Here is a 14,309-nt window from a genome sequence, read left to right on the forward strand (position 1 = left end):
TCTGATGTCCAATTTTGAAATGATTGACCACTTTAATTTATGGTTATCGATATCTATGTTTCAAAACCAGTGCCTAAAGTTGTGATGATTTTTTTTTTAAACAATGATTAATAACTACTACAACATTAACATTGATTTTTCAAACATTACATGTAACGTGCCATTTAAATAATAACATAATTAAATGAAACATCACACATAATAATAAAATGGCATTGTCATGGCGTGGAAATGTCACTCCTTATAGTTATCCAAAATACTTGGAACATAAAACTGAGACACACCACAATATCATTAACAAAATAAAGTAAGGGTTCGACGGTATTCAAAATAAAAGCTCAAAGACAAGGAAAATACATGGGCCATAACCCTAAGGTTATCATGCATACCAATTCCATGCAACCATTTATAACTAACCATCCATTCATGTTCCATACCAAGACATACCAAACTCATCAATTTCAGCCCATAAATCATTCAATACATGCAAAATCACTCAATTCATGCTTTAACATAGTAATCCAACCAAACATGTGACAATCATCCAGAAATAGAGGAGAAAACAACACCTGAGCACATTCTCGCCCAGTTCTCGCTCAAGCTAAAAGGCCTTGCTCAGGCAAGAGAGTTCTCTCGCTCACGCGAGCTTCTTTCGCCTAGGCAAGAGCTCAAAAAGTGGAACAATAGTGCTTTCGCGTTCTCTCGCTTAGGCGAGACCTCCTCGCTTGAGCGAGATGACTTTTCGCTCGAAACTGGAGCTCGTCGCCTGAGCGACAGCTCGCGCAACACTTGGGAGGGTTCTTGATACTCTCACTTAGGTGAGACCCACTCGCTTGGGCGAGAATATTAAATTTCCTCCACTGTTCACGCAGGCCAACACATAGATTCATCCAGAGCAAAGCATATAACATCTTCATATAAATTTAAACACCATATAATCACCAAAAACCCGAAATAGAGTTGAAAAATATACAATATATATTAAAAGTGCAAAACCCTAGCTTGCCTTACCTGGAAAAAGTTAGCCAAAAGACTCTGACACCTAAGCCCACGAACACAACAGCTCTAGGAGCAGATTTATGAACTAGGAACAGCAGCATAAGATGAAAACGAGGTTACTACCGTGAACATCTAACAGGAACCACGAAAACAAGCTGAAGAAGAAAGAGTATGGGCTGAAGAACAACTTACGTGGAGTAGAGTAGGGGTTAAGCTAACTTGAAGAGGACTAGAGACCAAACCCTAGTAGAGAGTTGTTCTAGCTCTAAGAGAGGGAGGAGTGAGCTAGTTTGTTTTTGGAAAACAGAAGAATGAGAGTGTTAGGGATGCTTTAGGGGGTTTTGGGTACCTTGTGGGCCAACCTTAGGCCAAATAGATTAGGACAGACCCTTAATTTTTTGGGCAGAAAAATAAGTGGGCTTTACATTCTTCCCAACAACAAAAATTTTCGACCTTGAAAATAAAGATTTACCAGGAAAATAGATGTGGATGTGACTTCCTCATATCCTCCTCTAGCTCCCTAATTGCACCCACCATAGTGTTGACTTCAACTTTGTTACAAATACACCATTGACATCATAAACAAAAAGAGAAAAACCATATGAAAATTACAAAACAACATTATCTTGAAGTTTGGGCATCCCCAAAATCTTTTCCTTTTATTTTTTGTTGTTTTCGCAATTCTCTACATAGATTTTTTCCCACAATAGCAAGTGGGTGTTACACTTATATTTCTACACCCACCTCCACCACAACAAGACACACTAGGGTTTTGCTTACCCGATACATTCAAAGTCGAAGATGAAGAAGAATTCCCCAGATTCATGAGTAACCCACGAAAACCAGAACGAAGGAAAAGATGAATGCTTTTTTTCACAATTTTAGGTATTCAAATATAACATGACACATTTTTGCCAAAATTGAAGATTTTTCCACTACATTCCAAATCTAACTGACACGTATCTAGTATACAAATCCACCTCAACAACACAAACGTCGTTTACCACAACTTAACAGAAAAGGCATCTTTGATACCATTTAACAAAATTGAGATCCTAATTGAGACTTATAAAAAAATAGGGACCAAATCGATATTTTGGAAAAAAAATAGGAATCAAAGGACACAATTAAACCTATTTTATTTTAATACCTTTAAGATAAACATGGACTAACTTTTTGTGGCAAATCCATCTTTCATCCTCTTTTCAAAATAGAAAGCAATCAACAACTAACTTTAGAAAACAAGCCTAAACTAGTAGAGAAGACACGTAATCAATGCATCATACTTGTGAGCTTTAAATGCCACTTAGGTGGTCTCTACATATGGTACAAATCTTAGAAGTTATCAGTCTAGTGCAATAAGACAATTTAGTACCATCAAATGATTATGTATCAAACAATCTTGTATCATTAGATTATCTTATGTCATCATACAATTTGGTGCTCTTAGAAAAATTAGGAACCTTAATGAATTTCCTAATTGATCATCTCCTCGTCTATTTTCTCATCGAAAATCAAGTCTAAATTGTTTACACAAGTCAAGTCTAAGCTTCATTAAGAAGTTAAAGTAAAAATTGACCTTAAAAGCCAAGCCAAAATTTGTTTTAAAAGTAGAACACCAAAACTAATAGCCAAAATGTTTTCTTAAAAATTAGGTTAACAATTTATATTATTGAATGCATTTCTCATGATCTATGAATAGAAGTATTTCTTCTTATTTGAATCATACTTAAAATATCTACAAATTTAAATGTTTGTAAGTTTGCTTATTTTGATAATATAATTCTATTTTACAAAGATTCTTAATTAAGAGAGTTTCTTCAAAATGGTAAATTTTAATTTTAGGACATAATTATTTTATTATTAGTTTTTTTATTTTTTTTCTTTACATTACCATTTTATCCTGTTTTATTTATTTATTTATTTATTTATTTTGTGATTTAAACCTCTGTAATCTTATTATTATTATTTTTCTTGAATATTCTTGAATACGACTATTGAAAGTTTCCCATCCCACAAAATACTCTATCATCTCCATCAATTGAATGTAACATATAACAATGACGTATGCATTGGAGTTATCCAAATGGCAGTTGAATGACAATCATGTTACAAATATAAAATCACATTTTAATGCAATGGCTATAAATTTAATAATGCATCAAACAAAGTCAAATTCGTATTATGTTTAAGAAATAATTAAAACTATGTAAATTGTATTATTATTGATATATTGATAATAAAAATGTTAAGACTAAATTTCACTAGCGAACGTTCAACAAATTGTATTTATGTATATTTTATATGACTAATTGTATGATGATTAATTAATTTGGAACTTAAAACATGATGTGTGTTTAGAGAAGCACATATTAACGTCAATGTTTCGTTTCCTTTCCCTTTTTCCCCTCCTCTTATTTGTATTTCTTTTTTGTGTAAAAACTGAATTATGAAAAAATGGTTAATAATTTATCTAATTTTCAATGATTTTACAATTTAATTGTTCTAAAATTGTATAAAAAGATTGAGTTCATACCCAATTACCACACTTATAATAATTTGATCCCCAATTAATAATATTAATAATATAGATAAAAAAAATACATTATCATTTTAACTTATTATATTTGTTTAACAGAAATTTGTGTAACTCATTGAGAAAATATACAAAAATAAGTGTAAGAAATTAAAGGAAAAGGAAAAACCTCAAGTATAAGAAGAAAATGAAAAAAATAAAATAAAGAAAGAAATATATTGTAGCTTCAACTTCCTTCCTTACAGTTGTATTGGGACATTTAAAAGAAAGGTGAATTTTACAAATATATTTTTATTAAAAACGATATTTTTGTAACGGTACTTAATTTTCCAATAACTATTTGTCAATTTCTTGATTCAATTAGTCTTGAATTAACTTTATCCTGAGCTTATTAAACTTTTCCAAACATGTATTTTGATAAACTTCTTTCCTTTTCAAATATATTTTAAAAATCCTTCTTTTTAGAGATACTTACATAACATTTCTCGTAATATCATAAGTTTCATTTTTCTTCTCGAGATACATAAAGATACTTAAGTTTTCTAAATGTTTTTTTATATCCCATAGTCATCAAAATCTCAAATCAATTTATCTCATCCATAAAATTGCTCATTTCAATTCGGATCTATTTATTATGAGAATACATTTTGGAGGACTAAAATTGTGTAGCATATCATTAGAACTTTTATTTTGAATGTATTGCATATGTGAAATATATGCTTTATATATGTAGTATTTTGTCATTCACTTTAATATTCAATTTTATAAAATTTAATTTTAATTTTTGTAAAATATTTTTCATTTTACTTATATTGTTGTGAAAAACTTAATATGGCAAAAAGGAACCGAAGAGAATAAAATTTTAGAAAAATATTATAAAAATTCAAATTAAATAATGATTAATTCTTTTTTTTATCTTTCATGTTTTAGTAATTTACACTTTGAGTTTTATACCAATAAATTATTTTATTCCTTTAAACTTACAATGGTACACAAAAGAATATCATTTAATTATTAAAGGTAATGGAACATCTATTCTAAGCATTTCAAAAATAGAAAACAAAATTATTAAAAAGAATATAAGGACAAAATTTAGCCGACAATGTTAGATATGAAAGTGAATATTTATTCTTGCATGTATTCGAATTGATTTCAATTCACTGAACTGTGACATAGTTGATTAGGTATGAAGATTTAATAGGGCAATAAATTGTGGTTTGAAATTAAATGAGCCTAACAGTTAACTACTCTATTTATAATGTAATATATTAATGTTTCTTTTTAATTTAATCACCGTTGTATTTTATGTTGTAAGAAAAACACTGATGTATATTAATCTTGTTATAATAAAATTTAATGATCAATATTTACTGATCTCACTTGCGTAAAAAAAATGTCTTCTCAATAAACAAACATAAAATCCACAACGGTGCTTGTCAAAGTTTGAACTTTCATAATTTAATAACTTGTATCTAAAATGGAAAATTAATTGGTTGAATTGGTTTTGTTTTATGTTTTTGGGAAATTGTATGCAATTTTTGTTTGGAATGAATTTAAGTCTTATATTGAGTAAAGATGAAAATTTATAAATTTATTGTCTTAAGGTTTTTGGTTGAGAGTAATGTCAATTTCTTATGAATGGGTTGAACTCATGTTTCATCGGTGTATTTTCGAGATGATTTATTTCAAAAGACTAACAATAATATCAGAGCTGAATGATCGTATGGTGATTGATTCAGATCCTCTCTTGAAAGATCCAACAGATTTTAATTTAACTTTATTATTTCATATATGGGATATATTAATGTTGGTACTAAATATAGTACTTGAAATAATGAAATTGTTAGCGTAGTATATGAATGTATGGAAAGTTCTAAAATTGATATTTTTATACAATATAACGATAAATTCTCTCAACTTTACAATTTAAAATAAAATTGATTATGAAAATGTTTTAATATTAAATTGATTCTAAATATTATATCCCTTAGCAAAATAATTCCACGAAATATAATATCTAAACATAATATTAGAAGTTTCTACATAAATTCTTTTTAAGAAAATAATTTTTCAGAAATAAACCGCCACCGATTTGAAGAATTGAATTTATTCTTAATAAATCACTTTTTATAATTATTTTGATTTTTCCATTACAAGAATTTTTATTTCATTTTATCATATCATTATGATCGATCGGCAAAAATGAAAAAACCAATATTGACCACTCTAATTATACTTTTTTCTTTTTTCATCTATACGTTCCTCTTGAGATATTTAAATCTAATTTCATTATTATCGATTAAAGAGTTCTCATTTTTATTCATTTCTTTATATATATATATATATATATATATATATATATATATATATATATATATATATATATATATATATATATATATATATATATATATATAAAAGAGTGCTTAAAAAATAATACTATTTATTATATTAAAAGTAACAAACTAAATTTATTTATGTAAACTGTCTTTAAAAGTAATGATCTCTTTTCAATAAATTAAAAAGCATTAATTTATTTATGGTAACACATTAAGAATTAATCTCTTTATTACTTATAGTAATTATACAGAAAAATTACAAATTTAACTATCTCATCTTTATTTATTTTCATTCTCATGTCTATTAAAATGGTTATATTATTTATTCTTTAAAATGTTAATTAAATAATTTTTAACAAAAAAAAATTATAATATTTTAAAATATTTAAAATAAAAAAGTTACACATCTTTTTTCTAATAATAAATATAAAAAAAATTATAATTATAGAATGAAAATATCAAATAAAGACAAACGATAATTAAATATTTAATTATAAATTACCTAATAAATTAATATTATTTTAATAATTTAAACGATTTCTTTCTCTAAAGAAAATAAGTATTCATCACGCCCTGGTCAATACACGAGAATTCTCGGTCAGATAGAGTAACAGTGACGATTACGGTTCTTTTTGCATCTACAGTAACCAACCGCAAAAATATAATATATATCAATACACAGTTCATCGATACAAACACAAATTACTGGATTTCAATTCAACAACAACACACGATCGAGATCTTCCATTGAATATGAGTATGGCTATGTCAATCACACTCATTCTTCTACCATTAATGTACCTCCAACGTTCATCATCTTCTTCATCATCCTTGAGAATGGGTTCTTCTCTCTCTGTGGAAAATCCACAACATATTCTCATGTCACCAAACGCCATGTTTTCTGCTGGCTTCTTAGCCATTGGCGAGAACGCATATTCGTTTGCAATATGGTTCACGGAGCCTCAATTTCACAGCCCAAGTTCTGTCACATGGATGGCAAACCGTGACCAACCTGTGAATGGGAAAAGCTCAAAATTTTCCCTTACAAACGATGGCAACATGTTCTTGATTGATGCTGCTCTTAAATCTGTTTGGTCTTCAAACACTGCTTCATCAGCCCCAGTGGAGTTGCATCTCAAAGACAATGGCAATCTTGTGTTACACCAGCTTCAAGGAACCGTTCTGTGGCAAAGTTTCGATTTTCCAACCGACACTCTCGTTCCTGGTCAGCCTCTTACCAGATACACGCAACTTGTGTCTTCAAGAAGCGAGAGTAACCATTCATCTGGTTTCTACAAGTTTTTCTTCGATGATGACAACGTTCTCGGTCTTCAGTATGATGGTCCTGATGTTTCAAGCTCCTACTGGCCACAACCTTGGTTGATAAGTTGGGATGCTGGAAGGACTAATTTCAACAGTAGTAGAATTGGCGTGTTGAATTCTCTGGGACTTTTCAGTTCAACAGATAATTTCAGTTTCGTGACATCTGATTATGCCACAGTGCTGCAGAGAAGGTTGAAAGTGGAGTGTGATGGCAATGTTCGGGTGTACAGTCGAAATAATGTTTTGCAGAATTGGTATGTTTCATGGCAAGCAATTTCTAGTGGTTGCGTACCTCACGGGATTTGTGGACCCAACAGCTTCTGTGTTTATGTTCATGGGAGTGGAAGAAAATGTTTGTGTCTTCCGGGGCATAGATTGAAGAACCACAGTGATTGGTCTCAAGGGTGTGAACCCTTGTTTCAGCTTACCTGCCATAGGAATGAGTCTATGTTCTTGGAGATTCCAAATGTTGAGTTTTACGGCTATGACAATCATTATGTAGAAATCAGTAACTACAGTGCCTGTGAGAGTTTATGCTTGCAAGACTGCAGTTGTAAGGGGTTTCAACACTCCTATAGTGATGATAAACGCTTTTATAGGTGCTATACGAAAACGCAATTTCTCAATGGAAGACGTTCACCGGTATTCCAAGGAACAACATACCTGAGATTGCCCAGAAGTAATAGCTTCTCCCACAAAGAACATGACAGAGAATCTTTAAATGATCATGTTTGTTCAGTTCAACTTCAACGAGCTTATATCAAAACACAAGCAAACCATTATGTGAAGATTTTCCTGTGGTTTTCCACCGCCCTTGGAGCTTTTGAAGTGATTTGCATTGTTTTGATTTGGTGTCTGGTTAGGACCAGACAAAAGTCTAATCGAGAGGGCTACCATCTTGCAGGAACAGGATTCAGAAAATATAGTTATTCAGAGTTGAAGAAGGCGACAAAGGGGTTCAGTGAAGAGATCGGAAGGGGTGGAGGAGGGGTTGTGTACAAAGGTATTTTATCAGATGAAAGACACGCAGCAATCAAGAGACTGAATGAGGCTAAACAAGGAGAAGGAGAATTCCTTGCTGAAGTGAGCATCATTGGAAGGCTTAACCACATGAACTTGATCGAAATGTGGGGATATTGTGCTGAGGGAAAGCATAGGTTGTTGGTGTATGAGTATATGGAGAATGGTTCTTTGGCAGAAAATCTCTCATCCAACACACTTGATTGGAGTAAGAGATACAACATTGCCCTTGGAACAGCAAGAGTTCTGGCATATCTTCATGAACAGTGCTTGGAATGGATACTGCACTGTGATATAAAGCCCCAGAACATACTTCTTGATGCTAATTATGAAGCCAAGGTTGCAGATTTTGGGTTGTCTAAGCTCCTGAAGAGAGATGATAACCTGAGCAATTCAAGCATCTCTATGATCAGAGGGACCAGAGGGTATATGGCTCCTGAATGGGTTTATAAGCTGCCAATCACATCGAAGGTGGATGTTTATAGCTATGGAATTGTTGTTCTGGAAATGGTAACTGGGAAAAGCACAACAGGAAGGATTGATAATGGTGAAGAAAGATATGATGGGAGGGTGGTGGAATGGGTGAGAGAGAAAAGGGGCAACAGTAGTAACTCATATTGGGTGGAGGAGATAATTGCACCTGATATTGGAGCTGATTATGATCATAGGAAGATGGAAATTTTGATTACAGTGGCTTTGAACTGTGTGATGGAAAACAGAGATTCAAGGCCCACCATGAGCCAAGTAGTTGAGATGCTTCAGTGAACCAATGTAATGGAAATTATCCATGGTGATAATGATTTAGTACAGTCTCATCATTGAGAATGTGTTCTGTATGCATTGTCTTTTTAATCTGAGAGAAAAATTTGATTCTAGTTATTAACCTCCGAGAATCTCTTTTCATATACTTTTGTATGTACTTGCTTGTTTGTGATTGATGAAAACGATAGAAATAGACTCAAATTTCTTGAAGATGACGTAGGAAAAATGCAGATACTGGTAAGTAATACACGGAACTAAATAAGAAGGCAACTTATGAGTACCATTGTACCAAAAGGTAAGCCTTTACTTTGACATCAACACATTTTTACACAAATTTTATGTATACTATTTTATTTTTTTATTTATAAATACAAAAATTAACTTTTTTTTGATAACAAAAATACTTCTAAAGTAGGTCGTAGTCATACGGTGCATATGGTGTTAATAAAAAACATTTTCTTCAAAAAATATATAATATATTTATGTGATCACGTTTTCTTAGTTCTATCTTTTATTTATCATCTTGTTCAATAACTATGTTCTTCCAAATGTTGAATTATCAATTTATTATCTAGCTCCCCAAAATTTTTGCTTAATTTTGTGAACATGTTAATGTTTTCCAATTTGTTAAACATTGAAAGCTTTATCATAAAAATTTGTTTTAAAAAATACAAAACTAAAAATAAAAAGCGAGCTAACCCACGAGCTCACGGTCCAAAACTTATGCGGAGCGGACCAGACTTTTCAACCCAAATTTTCAGCTTGGGGCAGGCCAAATACGTGGTCGGCCTAAACCGGCTAGGCCGGCCTACATTGCCACCCCTAGTGTTGGGGTAATGGTTAATTTATCTTTTAACTAACTTTGCTCACTCCATACAAAAGGTTGTTCTTTCGTTGGAAGTTTAATCATGGTAAAACTAATTGAGAAATTCCCTTAATTAAATTTTTATAATGTTCTACTCCTAAGTCCACAAACTTCTAATGTGTGATGGTTTTAGGTCTCTCTAACTCTAATATGACACTTTCTTTCTCTAAATTTAAAAAATGACTTAATTACTCAGATGATCTCCACTTTGGTAGGAGTGCTTCAACTTGGTCCCCACTTTAGAGAAAAATTTAATTAGAAAGATATATGTAAGGACTAACTTGAATCAAAGAGATATATATGTAGACTAAATTAAAATCAAGACAATGACACTTGGTAGTGACATTGATACGTGATAACAAATCTTTTTGCAAAAAATACAAATATAAACTTTAAAAATAAAAAAAAATAAAAATGATAGATTGACATGTGTCATGTTGTTAGTGTCGATAGTATTTTTTTTTTCTGAAAGAGACCTAATTAAGACATTTTTTCATAAGTTTGGACGCAATTGAAACTTTTTTTAAAAACGGAGACCAAGTTGACACAATCCTATTAAAGTGAGGATCATCCAACTAATTAAACCTTTAAAAATACTCCTTCATGGGATATAACATGGCCTAAAGTTTTCACTTCCCTTATCTACAATTCACATTTTTCTGTTTTAGTAAATAATGTCTTTACTCTTAGAATTCATAAAAACAATCTTCACGTGTTTTTCATGGTCTTCTAAGGTTTCAAAATAAATCAAAGTGCCATCTATCAATATCATCACAAAATTAAAAGGTCTATTTTTTTTTTGACATAATCCATGAATACAAAAAAGTTAAAATACCTTTTTGGTCTCACTTTTGGTTAAATTTTGTCAAATCAGTCCTAATTTTGTTCTTTTGTTCAAAAAGTCTCAATTTTAATCAATTTGGTCTTTTTTTTGCTAACAACATTTAAATCTTTAACGATAATGAAAAATGATGGTCACGTGTCACTTTATGTTTTTTTTAATTATTTATTTACTTATGAAAAAATGTCCACGTGTCAACCAACAACATGCCCGTGTTAGAGTCAATGTTTTATATTCAATTTAGTCTCTATATTTGTTACTTTTGTTCAATTTAGTCCCAATTTTGTTTAAAATTGAGAAATTTTGTCTCTCTCGAAATTGACACCAAATTTAATTTTTATATAAAAGTTATACTGATGTTTTTGTTAAAACTCACATTTTTATTAAATATTTTTGGTTTAAGGTTACCATTAGTTTAAAATTAGAACGAAAATTTTAAGGATGAAAACTAACATTATTGATCTAAAATTTTAAAATTAGTCTTTATTTTAAAAAATTTTGTTCTAATTTTAAACTAATTGTAACTCTAAACAAAAATATTTAATAAACATTTGAATTTTAATATAAAAAGTAAATTTTGCCTTAATTTGAAGAGGGACAAAAATAACGAATATAGGGAGAAAATTGAATATAAAACATTAACTTTAACATGTGACACGTTGGGTTCACACGTGGACATTTAAAAAAAAATTAAAAAAAATGAGGTGACACATGACAGTCATTGTTCATTATCGTTAATGATTTAAATACTGTTAGCCAAAAATGACCAAATTGAATAAAATTGACAAAAATTGGGAGCAAAAGACATTTTAACCATAAAAAAGCATTCACCAAAAGGCATGATTTAACCTAAAGTCATACAAGATATCAACTATTTTTTAATTCAAGAAACATTTACCTAGAAAAACATTTTTTACTCTTTTAGCTTGTTTAGTGCTTAGAGTAAAAATTGGATCCTTTAGTTTAGGTGTTTTGGGCAAGCATCCTCATTTTAGGTAGAGGAGGACAATCTCGCATGTAGTGTGGCCCAATTGTTGCCAGTGGTAACAAACACTACTACCCAACTTACATTCTCTTAAATTTGTCTTCTTACGCTTAGGGTGAATTTTAGATTTTGGTTTGTCACATTTATAATTCCCTTTTATTATCTATTGTAACGATTTTATTTCATGTGAGTTGTTGATTCAAAAACTTTCTATTTTATAAAATCTATTATCTTTATTCTAATTTCTTTTAAAAAAAAATTCACCGATATGGATAAATCCTAAATCTATATATTCCCTACCAACCTTTGGTGTTAAGTTGCAAACCTTATCAATACTTGGTGGTGTAGGAAAAAATTGTATGAAGGAGTGGTAGTGGGTAGGAATGATGTGATGATTAATTTATTGCAATTTGTTAATGACACACTATTCATATGCCAACCTAAAAATAGAAATGTCCTCGCTATAAAAATCTATCTTGAGATGTTTTGAATTGATAACTAGATTGAGGGTTAACTACCATAAGGGTAGCGTTGGTGTTGTAGGGAGTGAGAAGGCAATAATGGAGAATTTTTCTAGAATACTTATTGCAGCCATGTGAAACTACCATTCACATACCTAGGAATGACAATTAGGGGGAATCCAAGGAAACAAAAATTTTGAGATGAGGTCATGGAAAAAGTGAGGAGTAAGTTGTCTACATGGAAAGGAAGATTATTATCCTTTGTTAGGCATGTATGTCTCATTAAGTCAATTATTTAAGCTATCTCATTGTTTTACTTATCCTTTTTTAAATCGCCAAAAACAGTGTGCAAAAGTATTACAAAATTACCAAGGAATTTTCTTTGGGGTTGGGATATGAGAAATGAAAGATTGCTTGGATTAAATAAGAAAATTTGTGCAAACCTTAAGAGGAAGAAGGGCTGGGAATAAGAGACATTGAAAAGTTTAATATAGCCTTACTAGCAAAATGGAAATGGAGATTGGGAGTGGAAAATAAAAGATTATGGAAAGAAGTATTAAAACCAAAATATGGATCTTGGTGGAACTTGAAGGTCGGGAACAATGATAAGGATGCACCGTGGTGGTGGAAAGATATAAGTACTATTTGTGGGGAAGGTCAATAGGAAAACTGGTTCGATAGCAAAATATTTGGAAAGTAGGTCTAGGAAATAAGACACATTTTTGGGAAGACAAATGGGTAGATGAAATACCACTTTGTGAGAGGTTTCCTAGATTGTATGCCATATCAAATTGTAAAGAAAAAACCATTGAATAGCTAGGGGAAGGGAGTAATGGAACTTGGGTTTGGAAACTGAATTGGAGAAGATTAAAAGAGTATGAGAAACAGACCAGGAGGTAGAACTTATGCAAATGATAACCAACTAAAACTTTGTAAAAGATAAAGGGGGAGGAAATTTTGCATACAATATATTGCAAAATACTATTATAAGGGACAATACCAATCTATTCAATACTTTTGGGGTGTGAAGGCCTTACCATCAACACAATATTTGGTCTGGAAAGTGTTGAATAATAAAATTCCAACAAAGGTAAATTTAGCCCACGAAGGGGGTTAGGTTGAATAACAACTTATGTGATTTATGTAAGCAAATAGAGGAAAATACTAATCATTTATTTTGTACTTGCTACATATTTGGGTTAGTTTGGGGTCTCTGTGATAAGTGGGTAGGTATTAGTTTTGTGCATCATTATATGCCTTGTGTACACTTTGAGCACTTCTATTATTTAGTCTAAATGAAAAACAAAACAAAGTCTAGAAGGTATTATGGATAACAATAATTTGGGAGGTTTGGAAACATAAAAATAACGCAATATTTAGACAAGGCAAGGTGGATTTTGAGGAAATTTTTAATATGGCACAACTAAATGATTGGTTGTGGATAAACTATAAAATGCTAAATGTAACATTTTCATTTTCGGATTGGAACCAATGTCCTATTGAGTGTTTAAAAACTTTGTGATTTGAGGCAACTTAAAAAAGGGAATTAGAAGATAAAGTATTTGGATGGTAAGTTTAGAGAAGCATATTGGTGTAGGATAAATGAAATATTTGTGTGTTGGTCAATAATGAAATAGATTAGTAAAGTGCATATGTATATTACATTGCAAATATTTGTGTGTTGTTTAGTCTTGCAAATATCTAAATATAGGGAGGAATGCAATGGAACACCTATACAAGCGAAATCTAACAACTTGGGACTAATGGAAGTTGAAAAATCATGCTACCAAATTATTATCTCAAAATCATCCTTAGTGTAATTATGAGAGTTGGAAATCACATGGAAATTTGCTAACTCAAACCATGCATCAGTACTCAGCTTCGAAGTCATAGCATTCAAACATGCAGACAAGGTGGCATTTGAGAAGGAAAATTTGGTCTTCATGTGCAAGTTAAGACCCCTATCAATTGAGACCATTGTTAATGATCCTGAAATTGAAGCTACGAAATGGATACCTCTTGTTGAGTTTGTAGAGCAACCACTTCACCAAGAAGATTCAATGTGCAAGAAGATCATAGATATATGTATTTGTACTTTTATGTATGTATCAAGAATAGACAAGATGGGTATAGGATAAGGATAATTTGATATGAAATGTAGAGGTTCTAATCATTCTT

At 31.0% G+C, this 14,309-nt stretch overlaps 1 protein-coding gene across 1 annotated transcript; it reads left to right on the plus strand.

Moving 5' to 3' along the window:
* The first annotated feature begins 6,451 nt into the window (after positions 1-6,451).
* On the plus strand, positions 6,452-9,100 carry LOC114184504 (putative receptor protein kinase ZmPK1). Its single transcript, XM_028071813.2, has one exon. The coding sequence runs from the start codon at positions 6,628-6,630 to the stop codon at positions 8,980-8,982; it is 2,355 nt and encodes a 784-aa protein (XP_027927614.1). The 5' UTR covers positions 6,452-6,627; the 3' UTR covers positions 8,983-9,100.
* Positions 9,101-14,309: the final 5,209 nt, after the last annotated feature.

The sequence above is a fragment of the Vigna unguiculata genome, chromosome 5 (genome assembly GCF_037176805.1).
Source record: "Vigna unguiculata cultivar grain cowpea cultivar isolate G323 ecotype 2 chromosome 5, ASM3717680v1, whole genome shotgun sequence".
Lineage (NCBI taxonomy): Eukaryota > Viridiplantae > Streptophyta > Magnoliopsida > Fabales > Fabaceae > Vigna > Vigna unguiculata.

Excerpts from the sequence above, each read along its gene's own strand:
- LOC114184504 (XM_028071813.2), top strand. The coding sequence starts at position 6,628 with ATGAGTATGGCTATGTCAATCACACTCATTCTTCTACCATTAATGTAC.